General features: G+C 37.9%; 1 protein-coding gene across 1 annotated transcript; it reads left to right on the forward strand.

Moving 5' to 3' along the window:
* The first annotated feature begins 696 nt into the window (after positions 1-696).
* On the forward strand, positions 697-21,154 carry MED4 (mediator complex subunit 4). Its single transcript, XM_047079761.1, has 7 exons — positions 697-840; positions 7,900-7,966; positions 13,216-13,386; positions 15,387-15,444; positions 16,945-17,031; positions 18,231-18,362; positions 20,458-21,154. The coding sequence occupies exons 1-7, from the start codon at positions 716-718 to the stop codon at positions 20,628-20,630; spliced, it is 813 nt and encodes a 270-aa protein (XP_046935717.1). The 5' UTR covers positions 697-715; the 3' UTR covers positions 20,631-21,154.
* Positions 21,155-22,868: the final 1,714 nt, after the last annotated feature.

The raw sequence follows: 22,868 nt of genomic DNA on the forward strand, positions 1-22,868 counted from the left end.
ACTACGGTGCCTTCAGAAAGATACAGCTATTGGCAGAGAATTTCTCTGGCTAGGAGCAAGGCAAGTGCACGGGCAGCAGCTAGCCGGGCGGGGGGGGGGGGGAGAGGGGGGTGCACGGTGCTGGCGGGCAGACACTCGTGGGGGCCGCAGTGTGTGGGAGTCCTATCTTCAGATTTCTCCTCTTTCTCAGTGAGTTAGAAAGCAAGGTCCTAAGTTGAGAGTGGGAATTGGGGGAAAGAGGTGTTGGAGGTTTGGAGAGACAGGAAATGGTGTGAAATTTTGTCCAGGACAGCGGAGAGGCTCTGAGGTACAGCCAAGGCGGGGTTAGCATCATAGGGATGCAGATTAAAGATAGGTTAATATTGAGACCAGTCCATTTCACAAAGAACCAGATACAACAGGTGGGTCATTATGCAATTTCCGCAAATGCTTGAAATCCGTTGAACTTCCCATTCCTTGTGAAAACGACAAAGCGCAGGAGAACCTGACCGCCTTGCTCCTCCCTGTTCTCCGGCTCTCTCCCTAGGTTAGACTGAGAAACTCTCGCTCGCCCATCAGATGGCGCCGCCGCCCTCAGTGCATCTCCAAGAGTATAGGGGGCGCTGTGTACTGGCCTCTTTTCCCCCGCCTCGGTGACTCTTGCTTCCGCCTCCGGAGCCCGCCTCGGCTCCCCAGTGCTCAGCTGCGCAGTCGCGGAAACGGGCCTGTGGGGAGCATGGCGGCGTCTTCGAGTGGAGAGAAGGAGAAGGAGCGGCCGGCAGGCGGCTCTGGAGCGGCAGGCGGTAACAGCACGCGAGAGCGGCTCCTGTCTGCGCTGGAAGATCTGGAGGTCTTGTCAAGGTAATGCCGTCGGCCTGAAGGCCTGAGAGGGCTGGGCCCGGAGGACTGACTCTGCATCGGCCGGGCCTGCCGGGGTGTTCGTTCCCGGTTCCCGGGGCTCGGTGGGGAGGCCGCGCTCCCAGAGACGATACACAGGTGTTGGCACTTGAGGTCTGCAACCCTCCGAGACGCCGACATGGGATCCCCCCGCCCCCCGCCTTAGAAGACGTTTTAATAATGACAATGATTCTGGAACCCCGACACGGTCAGAACTGTAGAGGACCTTAGAGATCGCCCGGTGTGAGTACCGTCGTCCACGGACACTCGACAGACACTTAAGGAACTCCCCCTGGGTCCCAAGCGCTGGGAGACTGTAGTGAATGGGGTGGGGGACTAGGTCCCGACGTAGAGGAGCCCAGTGTCAAGGGGAAGAGACAGACGTAAACAGCGACCGTGGTGCAGAGCCTGTTTTTACAGAGTCGTGCACTGCGGGATACTGGAACCCGAGGACTCAGGGTGCCTGTCATGGTTGTAGTCAGGGTAGGCTTCCTGGAGAAAGGACTGCATGGGAAGAATGAGTTCACTAGACTCAGTAGGCGGCAGGTAGCTGGAACACCATGTGCAAAAGCCTGGAAGCGTGAGCACGCACGACTTGGTGGTGCTTACATACTTGCAAGTTTGGGAGGGCAGGAGTGCAGCGTGTGTGGAAGAGGTAGGAGAAATTGGATGCCTTTCTCCTTAGTCTACCATGGTTCGTGGCTGTTTGTCAAGTTGAAGCCTTCTTTAACTCCCTCACATTCACTTGGATGTTAAAATTGTTTTGATTCTTCCCCCTAAAACCTTGCGCAGATTTGACGTCTTGTTCCCACCCCCACTGTCGTTAACTGTTTTTTAACGCAGTCTCCGGAAAGTTTTACTTGTCTTTATGCTTCTGCACTTTATCTTACTGTATTGCCCAGGGTCAGAGCTATCTTTTTAAAAGACATCTCGTATTACTTTTCTGCTTTGAAATACTTGGTAAGTTCCCACCGCCCGGTGAGGTAGAAACCAAATGTCTAGCTTAGTGTGCCACTTTCCTGTGACTATGTTGACTTCTGAAGAAGTGACACCCCCTTTGGGAAGTAGTGGCTGCTGCCTTTTGCTCCAAGTCTTGGTCTTAGAATTTCAAATCTTTGCCCTAGTATAGTCAGTGAATTATTCCCACCGTTTTACTCTGGAGCCCAGTAAATTCATTTCTTTTCTGAGCTCACTTGCTGTAACATAATTCGTCTGTTTTGTGACCCTAGTGCGTATTTCATACTCTGCAAGTTCGGGAACTATGGTTTTTTTGAACCTACTCATCCAGGATAATGGTATTTGAACATTTCTTCTGACATTGGACGACTCCGTAGTCACTCTTAAGATCTTGTTCCGGGATTATTTGGCCGTATATCTGAGGTGCGTTTTCCTGACGATGTCGGTACCTGCAGGAGTGCATATACATGATAGTCATGTAGTCTTCACCTGAGATAGCATAATTAAGTAATTTACCAGCTGTGTTAAATTTGAGACTAAATTGGAATTCTCTTGTATCTAGCTAGGTTTGACCAGTTTCTCTCTCTCCCTATTTGATTGTTTCCTTGATTACTGAGTATGGCATTTTCTGCTTGGTGAAATGTGTTGACCTGCTGGAGTAGTGGATCATTTCAGTTTTCCTCAAGAATCTCAGTGTTTCAGAAGTTGCACAGCAGCAGATCCTAATGTAGTTTTGCTTTTCTATGACCTCGTCAGGAAGAGGTTGAAATCCGATGCATTCTTTGTAGAGCTCTTCAGTCATTCCACAGGGCTCTGCAGTCCTTGAGTCACATCAGCTTCTGGCCACATTGGCTTCTAGTCACATCAGGGTCACAGTCTGTAGCAGACTTTGAGTGTGGAGTTCTCTCTTGTCCTGGATTTTCCCTCTTTATTTTTTCTTTCTTGTTTTACTTTCTTTATTATGGAGAGAGAGAGGGCGAGGGAGAGAACCGTGGGGGAGGGGCAAAGAGAGAGGCAGATTGAGGATCCTACGCGGGCTCTGTGCTGACAGCAGAGCCCAATGCGAGGCTTGAACCCACAAACCATGAGATCATGACCTGAGGTGAAGTTGGACGCCCAACCCACTCAGCGCCCCCAGGCAACCCTAGGTTTTCTCGCATTATATAATCAACCTCACTTTAAGATACCATTACTTCTTTTTTCCTCAAGAGAAAGTTGCATCTTCTTTTCTTTTATTGAAAACATGAATCCTACTTTTTTTTTTGCAGACAGAGTTGTTTCCCTTATTTATTCTAGTAGCTTCAACCACTACATTAACTAGAATTCTTAACCCTAACTTTTAGTAAAAACTGATTGTAAGTTGCAAACAGTCTGCTGTACCACCATCCATTAGACCAGCATATTCCTGAATACATTTCTTAAGTCCCAGCAATGTGTGCATCTTCACAGCACAATCTTTCAATAAAGCACAAAATGAGTTTACTATGAGACCAAAAAAAAAAAAAAAAGAATCTCAGCATTTCTGAAACCTTCCCCCTTCAGCTTTCTAGTTGTGCATGATTAGTTGAGGCGCTGAGTTCTCTTTTGATTTCTTTAAAAGAAGCTGTCGTTTTTCTATTGCCCTTTCCCCAGGAATGCCACTTTGATTTCTGGTTGATTTGTAGCCTCCACTGAGTCTTGTGACAAATTGGAGATAAGCTGCTGCTTTCTTGAGGTGCTCTGCACCCTGGTAATAAATAATTGCCTTAAAAGTTTTTCTTTTCCTCTGATTTTCTCCTGACTTACTCTGCTGTTATTTTATTTATTCATCTCTAAAGAAAGACTGAGTGACAGTAAGTGAAAATTTATCTTTTATGACCCTGGAGATGGATGGTGGTGGCAGTGGAAGAGATGTCACTTTGTAGTTTGCCACCTAGGATTCATTGAGACTTCACAGAGTGAGGTTGTTCCAGTGTGGTTGGCTTTTGAAAAAAATCCCATTTTGTTAGCAATCGTATAGTTACATATACTGATTCTGTAATCTGAAATTTGTCATTATCCTCTTAATGAAATTTTTCTCGTGTTTGCATTTGTTATGAAAAAAAACGAAAAGAAAACTCACTAGTATAACTTCTTGGCTTTTAGAAAATAGTAAGTTTGAAATTTAGGACGTATCTTTTACTGTTACCTGATTATATAGCTTTTTAGTATATTTTACTACTTTGGAAAATATGATAGAATGAGGTAGTCTTTAGATGAATTTAAAAAAAAACACAACAAATTGTAGTCTGGGGTGCCTGGGTGGCTCAGTCGGTTGAGCGTCCAGCTTCGGCTCAGGTCATGATCTCGCAGTTTGTGAGTTCGAGCCCTGCGTCGGGCCCTGTGCTGATGGCTCAGAGCCTGGAACCTGTTTCAGATTCTGTGTCTTCCTCTCTCTCTGCTCCTCCCCTGCTCGTGCTCTGTCTCTCTCTCTCTCTCTCCCTCTCTCTCAAAATTAAACATTAAAAAAAATTTAAATAAACAAATTGTCTAAAAGTTGGATTTTTTTTTAATTTTTAATTATTTTTGAGAGAGAAAGAGAGAGAGAGACAGAGTGTGAGCAGGGGAAGGACAGAGAGATAGGGAGATAGGCTCCAGGTTCTGAGCTGTCAGCACAGAGCCCAACGTGGGGCTTGGATTCATGGATAGCAAGTTCATGACCTGAGCCAAAGTTGGATGCTTAACCGACTGAGCCGTCTAGACGTCCCTAAAAGTTTTTCTTAACGTGTTTGTCACTCAGAACTCATTGTCCCTCACAAACCATGTTGATAGGAGTCTTGAGGTTTCCACAGCAGCCTATTAATTCTGTTTACCTATAATTTACCTGAACTGTAATACCACTAATACCCAACCTAACCCCCATCTAAATTATATTTCTAAGGGGAATTGTGGATGGATTCTAATTTTTTCTATACGAGGACGGGGCTCTGTCTCCCACACCTGTAACCAGAGAGTGGGCTCAGGGCTTCCTTCAGCCTTTTTTTTACCATTGGGGAAGACAGAAGTTTCCACTTTGTTCTAGATGGTTACTGAATGTACTGTCTTACAGCTTTCTCCTTCCCCCTGTAGTTCTGTGCCTAGGGCAAGCCCTTTTATGGTTCTCTGTGGATTTATACTCCCAGATTTGCAAGAAAGGCAGAAAAGGCTCATTCCACATCTCCCACCATACCCCCCCAGTGCCCACCTCTCCCACCCCGAAACCAGCCTTTATATAGATCAGAGATTCTCAAGTGTTTATATCTCCTCTATGGGGTACAGAAAATGATTAATATAACATGCTACTTTCATGAAATGTTTGTTTAATCCATCATTGTCTTGCCAGCTCTACCTCCAAAATATATTCTGAGTCTGTACATGTTTCACCTATTACCATTACTAAATCCTAGTGGCTCGGACCCAGTCAAAGCCAATGTCATTTTTTGCCTGGAACATTGCAGAAGCCACCTAGCTTCATTTCCATTCTAGCCCTCTTACAATCTGTTCTCCAGATAGCTTAGCTTGTTTTAAAACATAAATCAGGTCATATCATTTCCCAGCTTAAAATGATTCAGTTGCTTCTCATTCTCTGGAATGATACACTGATCCTTTACCATGACCTACAAGGACCTGACACAGTAGTCTGGCCCCTCCCTTCTTCCCTCCCCTTGTCCTCATTTTGTATCCTGCTCCCCAGTGCATACTATGTTCTGGCCACACTTCTTCAAACCATCTTTGGGCTCCTGAACTAGCTGTGACTTTTTACAAGCATTCTCCCCTCATGGCTGGCTCCTCTCACTTGGAGAATCCTTTCCTGACCCTACCCAGTGTAAGTAGCCAGACCAGCTCACTGACACTCTGCTTTACTTTCTTCCCAACCCTTATAACCTTAGTTTTATTTACCTGTTTTCTTGGTTATTTTTGTCTCCTGTATTAGAATTTAAATTCCATTGTTCACTGTTTTTTTTTTAATGTCTATTTATGTATTTTGAGAGAGAGAGAGAAAGTGTGTGTACATGTGTGAGTGAGAGGATGGCCAAGGAAAGAGGAAGAGAGAGAATCTCAAGCAGGCTCTGCACTGTCAGTACAGAGCCCAACTGGGGGCTTGATCCCACGAACTGTGAGATTATGACCTGAGCTGAAACCAAGAGTCAGATGCTCAACCAACTGAGCCACCCAGGCACCCCTCCATTGTTTGCTTTTATAACTGAAGCATCTAGAAAGTGCCTGGCATGTAAGAGGCACTCAAGAAATATTTAATGAATGGGTAAATGAAGACTTTCCATTGCCATATCCCCCTTTTTCATTAATTAGCAAATTCATACACAGTGGTACTAGAACCTAGTAGTGGGGAAGGTTGGGTCCAATTGGCACCATCCAGGAAAACCGTATGAAGGTAGAGTAGGAAGATGGAAATAGGAAGGTGAAGATAGCCTAGCAGCCAGCAAGAAGGTACAAACACTGGGGCTGACTGGTCGTGTCAGGTAGCTAATTGTGCAGCTGTGCCTCTTGCATAATTTCTGGAGTCCATCTGTCAGCAAGTTTGAAGCTAATATATAGATACTACCTGTGACATATTTTATACTGTGATATACTTTTTAATACTGTGATATATTTTAGAATGTGTATATTATGTTTATACCAAGTTTCATATAGGAAAATTGGTATATCTAGTAAATGCTCATTCCAGAAAGATAGGATTTTATTATATGTAAGAATCCCTCTTAGTTGATAACCTGTTCGGTTAATTAAAATATTCAGGGGCTCCTGGATGGCTCAGTCAGTTAAATGTCCAACTTCAGCTCGGGTCACGATCTCATGGTTTGTGGGTTTGAGCCCCGTGTCGGCTCTGTGCTGACATCTCAGAGCCTGGAACCTGCTTCGGATTCTATGACTCCCTCTCTGCCTCTCCCCTGCTCGCTCGCGCTCTCTCTTTCTCTCTCTCTCTCTCTCGATAAATAAATAAACGTCAAAAAATTTTTTGAAAATTCAATTAGGAGCACCTGCGTGGCTCAGTTGGTTAAGCGTCCAACTCTTGATTTCAGCTCAGGGTCATGATCTCGTGGTTTGTGAGTTCGAGCCCCACTGCTTGGGATTCTCTCTCTCTCTCCCCTTCTCTCTGCCTCTCTCCCACGCATGTGCATATGCTCTTAAAAGAAATAAACTATAAAAAAATTCAATTAAAGTAGAAAATGATTAAAAAAAATGATTCATCTACTCCTTAATTGTTTTATTTTACCTTAAAGCATATAAACTTATGTTTTCACTAATCTTTTCATCTAAGACAGGTGTCAGAGAACTTTTTCTGTAGAGGAAGGGCCAGATAATAAATATTTTTGATTTTTGCAAGCTATAAATTTTCTGCTGCAACTACCCTATTCTGCCATTATAGTGGGAAAACAGCCCTGGATGATATGTATAGTGGGAAAACAGCCCTGGATTGGCATGGCCAATGTGCTGAATGTAGGAGTTTTTCTTTGCTAAACCACCCATAATGCAAAGTCTACCAGTTTCTAGTTTGTTTCTTTAAAGTGAAATGAGGGGTGCCTGGCTGGCTCAATCAGTAGAGCATGCAATTCTTGATCTCAGGATTGTGGATTCGAGCCCCATGTTGGGTGTAGAGATTACTTTAAATGAATGATAAAGTGAAATGAGAACTTAGATGCTCATCAGACAGTCTTAGGGCAGACTCTTGCTGAATTTGTATGACTTTCCCTGCTTCTTTGAAGTAGGCCTTTGCAGACATCTCTTGAGTCTTTCCCCAGCATTCAGCTTAGGTTTTTATAGAAACAGCTCTTCTCTGTTGGCAGTCATATTTCATTGGTATTTATGTAATGGATATTAATTTATGTAATTACACTGGTAAGTAAAACTTGCATAGATGCATCTGGTAACAATCAAAACTGAGTCTTGAAGCTGGTGAGAGCCCAAGCGCATAGTCACCGTGGAGCAGTGGCTGTGAATACTCAGCGTACTGTGGGTACCATGAATCCAGTAAGTCAGAGATAGTTGAGAAGGCTTCTACTGTATTTGCTTTGCGAAGGTGTTTTATTTTTGTTTTTCTTTTTCTAGAGAACTTATAGAAATGCTGGCAATTTCAAGAAACCAAAAGTTGTTGCCGCCTGATGAGGAAAACCAGGTAAGTGCCTTCTTTTTAAATTACAAACAAGAAATCCCCATTATTTACTGCAGTTTTCCTACTTACATTTACTTTGTTTGAAAATAGGAAGATTGAATTCTATTACATTATTAATTACAACTTTTAAATTGATACTTTCTTTGAATCTCTTATATAAGGTCATACTGCTTAAGATGCAAATAGTTGTCTAAGGGTGAATAGTATTTTCTCTTATAGTTGTAGTTACACATTTATTCATTTTTGTCTTTTGAATTAACCAGCAAAGGCTTGTTAAATGGATATTAAAACAATATTTGGAATAAAGAAAGTTAATGCTCCCATAAACCTTTTATTATAGGCTTGTCCCCCTAATGCAATCTTGAAAATGAATAGAAATAAAAGAGCATACAACTATTAATAGAAGTTATTTTGTAGATTTTAAGTTTATAAGTAGTTTTTATTTTCTTTATTCCTTTCTGTGCTTTGTAATCTTCTACAGTGAGATTGATTTTCTGACCCAGAAACTTTTTAAAGAAGAGGGTAAATGTCACTTTGTGTTTTTTTGCCATAATTAAAAAAAAAAATTTAAGAGGAAACAGATAGGAAGAATTAGCCTATTTAATGATGTGAGACAGGAGAAATCTCTAATAGATCTTTTCTCTTTACTTTCCACCCCTTCATCATTTTAATTTTATCATATGTTTTGAGGGCAGAGAAATTGGGTTGATTGTCAGTAGTGAAGTGTCAGAAAACTGTTTTCTTCAAGGATTAATGCCCTCAGGAAGAGAGGGGGGAATTAGATAAGGCTACAGGTAGTGTAAGTTGGTAATTTTAGGGATATTAAAGTTGTTCTTTGTATATTGCTTATTTTGTTTTTAGAAAAAGCTTATAGAGAAATATGGTAATAAAAGAATGCTAGTCTCAGATACTTTATTCATAAATACCTGTGAAGCCAACTAAGAATTACAAAATAAGCAAAATGAAATATAAGTTCTAACTTTACTTCCTAGGCAATTATATGCTTGCTATGAGCCAGGCACACAGATGATTCAGTAGGTCATAACTAACACCTGTCTTATCAGCACTAATATTTCTTACACTTTTTAAAAACTAACAGTTCTGTCCTTAAAAATAACAGTACCTTGTCATATAAGGTTGTTGTGAGGATGTATTATAGTGCATTCTTTTTTTTTTTTTTTTTTTTTTTTTTTTTTTAAATTTTTTTTTTTTTCAACGTTTATTTATTTTTGGGACAGAGAGAGACAGAGCATGAATGGGGGAGGGGCAGAGAGAGAGGGAGACACAGAACTGGAAACAGGCTCCAGGCTCTGAGCCATCAGCCCAGAGCCCGACGCGGGGCTCGAACTCACGGACCGCGAGATCGTGACCTGGCTGAAGTCGGACGCTTAACCGACTGCGCCACCCAGGCGCCCCAATAGTGCATTCTTAAGTATACATAGGGAGAGCTTAGTAATGGTGGATAGTTATCATCACCACTCTGGAACAGAATTAAACGTTATACTTAGTACTGTGAACAGTTTTCATTGAAACTGTTAAATATTAGTGTGATGTGCCCATTTGAAAATTTTCTAGCCTCCATTTTATTTGAATATTTGTATTTTCATGTATGTAGAATTTTACTTAGAAGGGACATTAATGGTCTTTATAACCTCCTGTGTTATAAAAGAGCTTGAGTTCCAGAGTGGATAAGTGAACTAGAGGTTGATGGATGAATAGAACTAGAATCAAGGTCTGACTTCAGTTGAATAATTTTTCTCTACTCAACAATAAAATCTCCAAAGAATCTTTACTGCTCTATGGTAGTATACAATATAGGTCAAACTGTAAACTTCTTGAAATGTGTTGTGAAACAACAAGTTGGTTAATAACTTTTTAAATATACTTTTATAGAAGTGGAAACCCTGCTTTCTCTTGTGACTTGAGAAGAATAGGGACTGTAGGTATATTAAGTAGAATATACTACTTTTTATAGAAGAAACTATTATTCAAAGTAAATAGTTTGAATACATGGACAGAGGATATAGCTCAGTCTTTGTCTGAGTCCTATAAAAAACTTCATATCGAAAGGAACTTGAAGAGGCAGGTCTATACTTTTTACTCTTTAACAAATTTTTGTTAACAGTTTTAAAATTGGTTCTGAATTTTGATAGCCATTTCCTTTCTTGAAGTATTATTCCCCACTTCGCACAGTTAAGTAAGGGTATTTAGGTAAGATTGCATCTTAATTCTGTAGTGGGGTAGTGATGATGATAGCTAGCCTTTATTGGGCTCTTCCTGTGTGTACTTTACATGCATTATATCATAAATCCTCACAATAACCTTATGTGATAAGGTGCTGTTACTATATCCCTGGTAAACGAAAGACTAGAGATTTGGACCCAGACTTTCTGTTTTATGCTTTTTAACCTTCATAGGTCAAAGGTTGTATCTACATACCACCTATTTACTATTTTTGGAAATTGCTCTTTTTTAACCATCTTCATTGTAAAGCAATACTATGAATGAAATCACAGGTTTAGTGTGAGTTTTATATATATATGTTTTAAGTTTATTTGAGAGTGTGTGTGTGTGGAGAAGGGGAAGAGAGAGAGGGAGGGAATCCCAAGCAGGCTGATGCGGGGTTTGATCTCACAAACCGTGAGATCGTGACCTGAGCTGAAATCAAAAGTCATACACTTAACCAACTGAGCCAACCAGGTGCCCCATTTCTCTGTACATTTCTACAAACTTTAAGTTGCAAAAATTTTCTGTCTTAGCAACTTTCAAGTATACAATGTAATATCGTTAACTATAGTCACCATTTCTGTACATTGCATCCCAGAACTTATTTGTCTTATAAGCGTAAGTTTGTACCTTTTGATCATCTTCACCCATTTTACCCACCCCCTCCCGTGGCAACCACCAATCGGATTTCTTTTTCTGAGTTTGTCTCTTGTAGATTCCACATACAAATGAGATCGTGCAGTATTTGTCTTTCTCTTGCTGACTTTTTTCACTTAATATAATGGCTTCAAGGTCTATCCTTATTGTCACAAATGATAAGATTTCCTTCTTTTTTATGGCTGAATAGTATTTCTCTATCTGTGTGTGTACATATCACACATTTTCTACTAATATAAAGGGATACATGCCCCTGGTGTTTACAGCACCATTATCAACAATAGCCAAATTCTGGAAAAAGCCCAAATGTCCATCAGTTGATGAATGGGTAAAGAAGACAGACACACACACACACACACACACACACACATATACACACACAGGAATATTACTCAGCCATAAAAAAGGAATGCGGGTCGGTTAAGCATCCTACTTTAGCTCAGGTCATAATCTCACAGTTCATGGGTTCAAGCCTCAAGGGGTGCTCAGAGCCTGGAGCCTGCTTTGGATTCTGTGTCTCCCTCTCTCAGTCCTTCCCCCACTCACACTATCTCTCTCTGTCAAAAAATGAATAAATGTTTTTTAAAAAATGTTTTAAAAAGGGGGGGGATGAAATCTTGCCGTTTGTAACAACATGGATGGAGCTAGAGAGTATTATGCTAAGGAAAATAAGTCAGAAAGACAATTACCACGTAATTTCACTCAGATGGAATTTAAGACATAAAACAAACAATCATAGGGAAGAAAAAAAGAGGAAAACCAAGAAACAGACTCTTAGCTTTGGAGAGCAAACTGATGGTTACCAGAGGAGTGGTTGTTAAGGGAGTGGGGATTAAGGAGGGCACTTGTGATGAGCACCAGACATTGTATGTGAAGGTTGAATCACTATATTGTACACCTGAAACTAATATTACAGTGTATGTTAACTAGCTGGAACTTAAATAAAAACTTACATACAACATGTCCTTTATCCATTCATATATTGATGGATAGTTAGTTTGCTTTCTATATTGGCTATTGTAAATAATGCTGCAGTGAATATAGGAGTGCAGATATCTTTTTGAGATAATAATTTCATTTTCTTCAGGTAAGTAACCAGAAGTAGAATTGCTGGATCATCTGTTAGTTCTCTTTTAACTCTTTAAGTAATAACTTCTATACTGTTTCCCACAGTGGGTTTCCCACCACTAGTGCATGAAGGTTCCATTTTCTCCACCTCCTCACCAACGTTTGTTATCTTTTTTTTTTTTTTTTTTTATTACAACTGTTGTAACTGGTATGAGGTGATATCCAGTTGTGGTTTTGATTTACATTTCCCTGGTAATTAGTGATGTTGAGCACCTTTTCATGTACCTTTGTTCATTTGTATGTCTTTAGAAAAAGGTCTATTCATTTCCTTTGCACTTTTTTAAAAATAAAAATTAAATTTTTTTAAAAATTCACATCCAAATTAGTTAGCATATAGTGCAACAGTGACTTCAAGAATAGATAGATTCCTTAATGCCCCTTACCCATTTAGCCCATCCCCCCTCCCACAACCCTTCCCATAACCCTCTGTTTGTTCTCCATATTAAAGAGTCTCATGTTTTGTCCCCCTCCTTGTTTTTATATTTTTGCTTCCCTTCCCTTGTGTTCATCTGTTCTGTGTCTTAAAGTCCTCATAGGAGGGAAGTCATATAATATTTGTCTTTCTCTGACTAATTTCCCTTAGCATAATACCCTCTAGTTCATCCACATAGTTGCAAATGACGAGATTTCGTTCTTTTTGATTGCCGAGTAATAACTCCATTGTATATGTATACCACATCGTCTGTATCCGTTCATCCATCAATGGACATTTGGGCTCTTTCCATACTTTGGCCATTGTTAATAGTGCTGCTATAAACAGTGGGGTGCGTGTGCCCCCTCGAAACAGCATACCTGTATCCCTTGGATAAATACCTAGTCATGCAATTGCTGGGTTGTAGGGTAGTTCTATTTTTAATTTTTTGAGGAACCTCCATAGTGTTTTCCAGAGTGGCTTGCATCAGTTTTCCTTTGCTCATTTTTTAAATCAGGCTGTTTATTTTGTATTTTTAAGGATACACAGAAATTTTATCTTTCCTGGGAAGTGAATAAACCTCATTTTGGCATATTGGTAGTTCTTATTTGCATGAAAGAATAGCATGTAATGAGAAAAAGTAAAAAGTCTTCATCATCTTTTTTCCAAAATAATCAGAAGTAGGCTATTTTTATTCTTAACATTGATTAGAATAATACTTTGGAGGTGTTAACATTTTATAGCCTAGCCAATTTACATGTAGACTCTTTGTTTCATTGGAATGCCACTTTTCAATATTCTGTTGTCTGCTTTAATCAATATCTGATAGGTCCTGGAGTTGTTAATTCACAGAGATGGGGAATTTCAAGAACTGATGAAATTGGCACTTAATCAGGGAAAAATCCATCATGAAATGCAAGTTTTAGAAAAGGAAGTAGAGAAGAGAGACAGTGATATTCAACAACTACAAAAACAGCTAAAGGAAGCAGAGCAAATATTGGTAAGTTCATAGAAGAGGAGGTAAAAAAAAAAAGGGATATTGTTTAATTTATTTCTGAAAAATAAATATGTTTTAAAGTATTTTGAATTGGCAGAAAACTTAATTTCCTAAGTGTAAAAATGAGAACTTGACAGTTTGAATGAAAGGCCATTGTCATCCCTTTTTAACTTAATGTTTTAAGGTAGTCTGCATTACTTTTGAACCGTATTTTCATCATTTAAAGATTTCACAGTGTTGAATTAATAGAACTAATGGAATTGAATTGAATTAATAGAAGTTGTACTTTTATCCTGACCTGATAGAAGTTTTCAGTTATTAGTAATCTAAATCTTTACTTCAACTTTAAAAATATTTTGAAATCAGTAGAAATATGTACCAATTTTATAAATTGGTTAAAACTGACATTAACTTATTTCATCCTCCATTCTAAACTAGGTGGATTTGGGCATATGTCCCCAGGACTCTAGTTCTTGGCTACTATTTCAAAAAAGCAATTTCTTTGCTCATATTTACCTAGTTATTTCACTAAATACTAACTAATGTAATTGTTATATGGTGATGTTACAAAAACAGCTGAGTTTGATTCTCATATGGACCAGACACTGCTGGAATCCTTATCCCTGATGAATCTTCAAAATGTGTCCAAATGGGCTCCAATAAATAGAAACCTGAGTGGTTCAGGGTAAATTAACCATTCCTGCTGAAAAAATGACCCCAAGTAAATGCTTTAAAAAAAAAAAATAGTAAAATCTATTTTCCATTAGGAAAGTAATACTTGCTTATCAAAAGATATTCAGAGAATACAGAAAAGTAGAAAGAGGAGGGAAAAAATGCCGTCAGTCCCTCTGTGCTGTTATTCATAGTTTTTTGCTTTTCATTTCAGTCTCAGGTGTATTCTTTTATTTTTTTTTTAATTTCCCAGTAGGCTTATAATTGTTTTTTAAATCAAAGTATAGTTGATACACCATGATACTGATACTTTAGTTTCAGGTGTACAACATAGTTTTTTTCCCCCCTCTGAGGAATTCATTTTGTATCTTGTAATTAGTAGGATACCAACTGGTGTTCTATTACCATTTGTTAAAACTGAGGGATTTTTCGTATATTGTATCCATTTTGTTTAGTTTTCCAACTTACTGTTACAAAATAATACTTTGATGAATATCATTGCAAAAAAAAACTTTGTTTTTCGTCTGCATTTCAGATTATATTCTTTAGATTTCCAAAAATATAATTATGGAGTTAAATAGAGTTAACACAAGGACCATAAAAAGACTGAATTTTATGATTTAGGTAATAGCAACTAACATTGAGCACTTGTGCATCAGGCCTTGTGCTTGCTTGCACTTTAAATGTTTTAACTTAATCTTCTTAATAATTATGCGAGGTTAGTACCATTCCATTTTACAGATGAAGAAACTGAGATTTTAAATTGATAACTACTTTGCCCAGGGAGAGTGAAAAGTAGGGAGATGGAACTTAAACCTAGTTCTCTCTGTCTCCATACTCCTAACCACTGTGTTACAGTTGAAGATGCATATACATACTAGCTTAACTTCATTTTACCCTTTCATGTATCTTTCCAGTGGGAGTGGGGGGTGGTTGTGGGTGTTTTCATTATAGTAGTCATTAAGCTTAGAGATAGTGGTAATGTATAAATGAATAAGATCATCAATCCAAGAATGTATCTTACAAACTAAAAAAACATTTTGATATTTTATCCTTGAACCCGAATGCTCTTGGGGTGGTATGTGGTCAGAATCTCTTTTGCATGTTTGTGATAGAATTTGTGAATGGAGACTGATTCATGGACATATATTATTTCTTTCATTAACTGATTCAAATGATACCCACATGTTTGAGAACATTACAGATAAATGGTGGGGATTTCTAAATTTTGCATGTTGTTCATATGGAATTAATGATTTTGTGAATTAAGCCAAAAACTGTTTGATATAGTTAAGAATAAACCGTACTTCTTTTTTTAATGTTCAAATTAGGCAACAGCTGTTTACCAAGCAAAAGAAAAACTCAAATCAATAGAAAAAGCAAGAAAAGGTTAGTACAGTGGGAAACACTGAATGACTTTCTGAAAAATCCAAGTTTTTGTTTGAAGAAGCAGATGAGAGTGTTAACTGGTAATCATTTGCTGCTTTTGAAATGGTTCCAATAAATTTTTATTGTAAAGTGCTAGGTTCTAGCACTGAGCTATGTATTACTGAGGAGACATCACACCTTTCTCAGGTTATAAGAAGCAGTAACATATGGCAAGTTACGGCCTTGTATCCAAGTGCGCAGTAATGACAATGAGTGTATAAAGTTGTTGGGAGAAGGGAAAAGAACTGTGATCTGGAAGCAAGTGGGATTTGAGATAGATCTTGGAAAAGATGGATCTTGCAAAAGTGAAAGAGAATGTGCAGTGGACAAATGGAGCAGGACTAGAGTGTCATGAAGTCAGAACTAGATGTGGCTTTGGGGTGTGTGCACATTTAATGGTGCAGAAGCCCAGCAGACCTTCTTTTCCTGTCCTCCTCCTCTCCTTAAAAGACTTCCATTTTGGATTTTTTAGTTTGTGTACTAAAAGTAGAGTTACAATGAAAATGTGGTTACTTTTGTTTTTTTAATTTTTTTTTTTAATGTTTATTTGTGAAGGAGAGAGAGACAGTGTGTGAGTCGGGGGGTGGGGGGTGGCAGAGAGAGAGGGAGACACAGATCCAAAGCAGGCTCCAGGCTCTGAGCTGTCAGCACAGAGCCCAACACAGGGCTCGAACCCACAAACCGTGAGATCATGACCTGAGCCGAAATCAGAAGCTCAGCCAACTGAGCTCAACCAACCAAGGTGCCCCAAACTTCGGTTACTTTAATGGTTTCGTAGATGATTTACCTTTAGTCACCTCAGAGTTGTCTAACTTTCTTCTTCTTTTCCTGTTTCAGATAACTACTGCTAATGTTTGGTGTGTGTCCACTTTTTTTTTTTTAAAGATGTTTAATACAGATAGAATGGGAACAATACAAGTATATATGTACATATATTCTAAAACAAAAACCAGGTCATGCTATACATATTATTTAGTGGCTTACCTTTTTTAATCTAATGAATGTATTGTGGATTTGTTTCTACTTAGATCTACTTATATCCTTAGTGGCACAGTAAGCCAACAATTGAGTGATGTAGTGTGAACTGCTGTTCTAATTTAATAGCTTTGTCATTGGGAGACAAAACACTCTTGCCTCTATTTTCTTTGTGTTCACTGTTGCTTTCAGAACAGTAAGACTATTTAATGGTAGCTAATAATTGAGATAGTGAGCATTATCATGCTAATGTCCCAAGTTTGACACTTTGTCAGATGATTTTTCTGGACGTTTTGTTCTTTAGTTGGGAAATCTCTATGATTTAAGTTTAACAATATACGTATTAGTAGCTTTATTAGGGAAGGTAGGTAACTCAGATTATCTTGTATACAGATAATAAAAAATAAATTATGATGTGTGACTATGAGGCACGTGTTTATGCCCTTGTAAGTTACTAGACTAACATGTTATGCTCTCGACTCTCAGGTGCCATCTCCTCTGAAGAAATAATTAAATACGCACATAGGATTAGTGCGAGTAATGCTGTTTGTGCCCCACTGACCTGGGTTCCAGGTAAAATACTTCTCTTTTTAAAATAGACATATGTGGTTTTAAATCTTAGGTGATTTTCACATCTTTAATATCTTAGAAGGAATAATATGGGCCATGGGTTTTATCAGTTTGATTTTCTACAAAGCTGTTGCCACAGGAACTGTGTTTCTTTCCTTTTTAAAGAAAAATAATAAATTCATGTTTAAAAGTACAAGATGATACGTGATGATTCGAAACCTATAGATTTATATGCCTGTAATACCCAGGCTGGCCAGAAGCCCACCTTTTAGAACAATTGGAGTTTCCTCAAGGGTTCTGGCCTTGGAAGCAGACAATTCCAGCTCTTTGGTGATAAAGATGAAGCACTGAGCACCCAACAGCAAATACATGGGACTGGAAAGAACAGGAGTAATTAGAAACAGCAAAGAGCAATGAGCTGCAACATACATTGACAGTACATAAGACAGGGACCTAATGTAGAGCAGTAGTCTTCTGGGAGGAGTAGGAGATAAATCTCTCAACATCAGTAACTTGTGAATGGTATTTTACCAATTACTAGTTTGGGGGGGTAAGTGATCTGGAGCGAGTAAGAAGTATTACCAAAAAGTCCAAATCTGCCAAATTTTCATCATCCCCAAACTAAACAGTATGCCTTCATGATTGGAAATGAACATTGGCTCTAGATACTCTCCTGGAAGGTTCTAGGAATTAGTCTTTAAATGACAAGATCAAAGAGGTTGGTTAGAAAAAGTTTTAATTTAGACAGTCCTTCAAATAAGCATTCCAGTCAGTCCTTTCTGTCTTATAAACAGAAGTGTGTCATGATCTATTTATTCTCCCTCAAGAGTATGTATCATTTGTTACTTTACTAGGAAATGCAGGTAAATTACAAGAATCAAGACTGTTATAATTTTCTTAATTTGTCATCTAGAATTGCTAAAATGACAGACTTTTCTCTCTCTCTCTCTCTCTCTCTCTCTCTCTCTCTTTCTCTTTTTGTATAAAGAGTAGTATATTTCTATGCAGGTTCAGAGACGAAATGCATGTATTTTTAAATATATTATGCTCTTAATAACAGTTGATAAGATGACCTTCTTGTTCCAAAATTGAAATGTAGTTTGAGTTTTTCAGAGTGAACCAAGGAAAATCAATACTTCTTTAGAGAAGGTATCAATGCTTATTTTGTATATGATTGAATTAAAAGCAGTCTGTTTTTTTAGGGGACCCACGGAGACCATACCCAACTGATTTAGAGATGAGAAGTGGATTATTGGGTCAAATGAACAATCCTTCCACTAATGGTGTAAATGGTCATTTACCAGGAGATGCACTTGCAGCAGGCAGATTGCCAGGTAATGTTGATCAGAAAAATGCTTTCGAACAGACTGAGGTTTTTCAGACATGGTGATGGCATATCTGGCTGTTGAACAAGTTTGAGGTTCTAGACCCAAGTTGTTTTATTTATTTTATTTTATTTTTTAAGTTTGTTTATTTATTTTGAGAGAGAGAGGAAGAGCGGGAATCTCAAGCAGGCTCTGCATGGTCAGCATGGAGCATGACTCAGGACTTGAACTCAAATCGTGAGATCATAACCTGAGCCTAAATCAAGAGGCGGATGTTTGACCTAGTGAGCCGTTCAGGCATCTGACCCAACTCATTTTAATAGCTAAGTTTTCTGCCAATTATCCTGCTCTCTGCTTACTCTAGTTTAAAGATTGTTCTAGCTTGAGTTTATGAAACTACAATAAATTGACTTTTCTCTCATTTTTTAATAGGTTATTTTCCTTGGGCATTAGGCCTCTCTTTTATTATTATTAGGATCTAAACATAGCTTTTTAAATAAAATTGTGAAATATGGTATATAAACAGAATAAGAAATATATATGTTCATTTTAAAGAATACAAAGTGAACCCACTCCTGAAAAACTCCAAATTAACCAAATGAATAACAAAGCTTTTTACAGACTTTTTAATAACTAAATAAAACAGCACTCTTGTGTGACTCAGTTTATTCTGAATTTCATCCTTCCTCAAGTTTTGCGTATGGTTTTGTGTTATTCTTAACCTTTATTTATGTTCCCCAATGTTTATTTTTTTGTAGGTGACTTTTGTTTTTATTTGGTAGAACATTTAATAAGTTTTAATAAAAAAGGTTATAAAAACCAAAAACTATGGGTTTTTTTGAGCAATCACTTTTAATATTTTACCTATTTCATTTTTTTCCTTGTATTTTTACAGTGTTTAAAACATGCCTTAGATAATGCTTTCTGCTTCATATTTTATTGTAAGGATGTTCCTGTGTTACTGAAAATGCTATGTAAACATCATGTTTATCTAACGTACAAACTGAGAACTCACTGTGCATTAATTTACCTTGATATCTTTTCATTTTCCTCATTTTGATTATACTGTATTATATGCCAGTCACAGCCCAGTCAGAAGGCAGAAAGGACATCAGCAGTATGAACAAGGAAAATTTAAAGAATTATTAACTAGTAACAAGATGATACTACTAAAGGGTAAAGAGAACTATTTTTTAAAAATACAGTAGTAATAAATGTGGGAGCAGCTGCTACATCTAAGATCAGGATAGAGTACCCAAGGAAGGGCCCAACTGAGAAGAGGCTCCTCCCACCCCCATCCCAAGGCTGTTTGTTCATATCATGGCGCCCTGGGTGGAGAGGGTATAGCTGTGGCCCACTGGCTGGCAGAGACGTTAGATGGATGAGGTCAGGCCAGAGCTGGCAAGCAGGAGGTGATCCACTAGGGTTGCAGGGAGCCTTGCTGGGAAGCCACCTTTGGCGTAATGTGAGACTTAACGCCACGGCAACTTGCTAGGTGGTGAGCACCACTTGATGTCCTGCACGCCAGCCAGGCACTGCGCAGTGAGAAGGAAAACATCACATCGGATCTCTTAGAGGCCTGTTCCCCTTGCAGAGTCCCTCCAGTGCCCTCTGCTGACAAAGATTAACATTGCAGCTGCTGGCAAAGGAGATGTTTTCAGGGTTCAGGGAGAAGAGTGGATTTAAAGCTTAACAGGTAGTTTAAACTTGTAATACTTAGTATAGTACATATTAGCTATTTAAAATCTACAGAGAGAATAGACAGAGAATGATATAATCTGCATATAATTTACATATATATGCATATATATGAAAACATTTGATTTGTAATTGTGAATGTCTTACAAAAGAAAAATTAGTCAACTGACTCTATAAAGTTACTTAGATGGAAGCATGATTTCCTAAAAAATAAAACACAGGTTCTAGTTATTAAAATATCATGCTTTTCCTTGATAAATTTGCTTTTTTTTAATTTAGCCAAATGTATATTTTGATTCCTGGCCTTAAAAAGAATATTTACTTCAGGTTGTGTGCATGAAGGGAAGAGTAATCAAGTAGTAAATTAATAGTAGAAGTGTTGTTATATATGCTTTGTTTTCTCCAGATGTCCTTGCTCCACAATATCCATGGCAGTCAAATGACATGTCAATGAATATGTTACCACCGAATCACAGTAATGACTTTTTGCTGGAACCTCCAGGGCATAATAAAGAAAATGAAGATGATGTAGAAGTTATGTCAACAGACTCCTCAAGCAGTAGTAGTGACTCTGATTAAAAAACATAAAAGACAAAATTCATCAGAATTGAATACTGTGGAATTCTGTTTCTTACACAATAGCAAGCCTATAAAAAAAGCCAGGTAATACTGCCTATAGTGGAACCGTGCAGCCCATTAAAAATCACTGGACTTTCTTTTTTAAGCCAAAAATTATCGTTTCAGTTCTAAACCGCTAAGTGAATATTTAAAGAATAATCCAAATTTATTGTTGGGAAAAAAATTACTCATTTCAGTGCTGCCCGATCCTGTTATGTTCCAGTTATGTTGGACTTGTACATAGTATTTCTGGAAATAAAAGTTGAGGGAAATAACCCATGTACATATCACTAATCAGCCCCTGGAATTATTTAGAGAAGCATTTTAAATAAGGGCAGTGGATCACTGTGCATCATATCTCAAAATAACAAAAGCCTCATTTGAAAGTGAAGGCTGGTAGCTTCTGTCACAGTAACGGGAAGTTGTCTTAATTTTACTGTCTGTAATTATTGTAATATGTGTAAATAAACATATTTTTGTTTGTACTCTGTATGATTTTTTTAAATTTAAATATTCCTTTAGTGTAGGTAGGAAATTATTTCTGTAAATCCAGTTTGATTTTATACATACTTAAGTAGAATTCTGGAGTGTGAATGAACATGATGTAATGCATTCAGCTGAACTAGTAATCACAACTGGTAGGTTTCACAAAGGCCCATAATGACAGTCTCAGAAGAAATAAAATGAAGTTGTTGCTTTCTTCTTTTTTTCCCATTAGTCTTCCCACTAGTTTATTTCCTTTTTTCTCCTTTCCTTTCCTTTCCTTTCCTTTCCTTTCCTTTCCTTTCCTTTCCTTTCCTTTCCTTTCCTTTCCTTTCCCCTTTTCCTTTTCCTTTTCCTTTTCCTTTTCCTTTTCCTTTCCTTTCCTTTCTTTCCCTCTTTCTTTTCCCCTTTCTTTTCCTTTTCTTTACTTCTGATTTCCTTCTTTCTTTCTCCCTTCTTTCCTCTCTCCCTTTCTTCCTCCCTCCCTCCCCTCACTTCTTTCTTTCCTTCCTTCCCTCCTGTCTCCTTCCTTCCCTCCCTCCCTTCCCCTCCTTTCTTTCTTTTCTTCCTTCCTTCATTTCTTTCTTTCGAAAAAACTTACCATAATAATGTCTGATTTTAAGACTAACAGATTGGCTGAAAGTTTTTAGAATGGAAAGCACTGTCTTGTCTTCACCTTCCCTCTTACTGCAGTTTTCACAAGGAATCACTTTTAAGCAGTTTTAAATTCTGATGGTTAATCTCCATGTTTAAATAATGTGCTTACACAACTACATTTTGATTTATTAGTTTTAGTGTACTTAAAAAAATTTTTGTTTCTGATTTGCAAAAGTAACACAACATCCATAGTGGAACATTTAGCAAGTATAGTAAAGTACAAAGAAAATAAAACTAACATTCTATCTAGAGATCATAGAAATTAACATTTTGGTTCTTTATCTTTTTTAAAGATAAAAGATGGGATGGATTTAAAAATCCACATATATATACATTTTTTTTAAATGAGAATGTATTTCCTGAGGTGCTATATAGTTTTTAATCACATCCTTGCAATGAACTGCAAATTCGATTTTTCTAGCTTTTTTTCCTTTTTAATATTTAAATGAAACATGACCTATAGAAAAACATTTGTCTTCCAACTTTTGCAATTTCCTGGGAACAAAGTACATTTTTTAGAAGTATATCTTTAATAATACATGGAATGAAATGAGTATCCTAGTTTGGAATTCTAACTGAAAGTATAAATTACCTCACAGTTCAATTTCTTTACTTTCATATTAATGTGAATCCAATGGCATACCACTATACATAAATTGCGGTTGTAACAGTGTCTGTTATACAGTATAATAAAATATTGGTTGTCTAATTAAAATATATATATATATATATATATATATATATATATATATATATATATATATATATATATATACTGCAGCCAAGGAAAAGAAGGAGGTGGAAAGGAGAGAGCTGAACCAAATAAGGCAAAATCTTGGTACCTGCTGACTCTGAGTATAGCGTGTATGGAAGTTCATTGTACTATTCTCTACTTCTGATATATTTGAAAGTTTTCATATTAACATTTTTTGTTTTCCACATCAAAAGTTAACTTCACACTCTGGACCCTGTTATACGAGATGCCTTTGTTGCTGCCAAACTTCCAATTCAAGGATGGCAGGCATGGAAAGTGTGGGAATCCACAATAGCAAATGTTCA

Source organism: Lynx rufus, unplaced genomic scaffold (assembly GCF_022079265.1).
Source record: "Lynx rufus isolate CCGP_SWC_20201006 ecotype Redwood Valley unplaced genomic scaffold, mLynRuf1.p SCAF_1, whole genome shotgun sequence".
NCBI classification, from domain to species: domain Eukaryota; kingdom Metazoa; phylum Chordata; class Mammalia; order Carnivora; family Felidae; genus Lynx; species Lynx rufus.

Coding starts and splice junctions, on each gene's coding strand:
- MED4 (XM_047079761.1), top strand. CDS start 716: ATGGCGGCGTCTTCGAGTGGAGAGAAGGAGAAGGAGCGGCCGGCAGGC. Junction 13,387..15,386: donor AGGAAGCAGAGCAAATATTG/GTAAGTTCATAG, acceptor TGTTCAAATTAG/GCAACAGCTGTTTACCAAGC. Junction 17,032..18,230: donor CCCACTGACCTGGGTTCCAG/GTAAAATACTTC, acceptor CTGTTTTTTTAG/GGGACCCACGGAGACCATAC.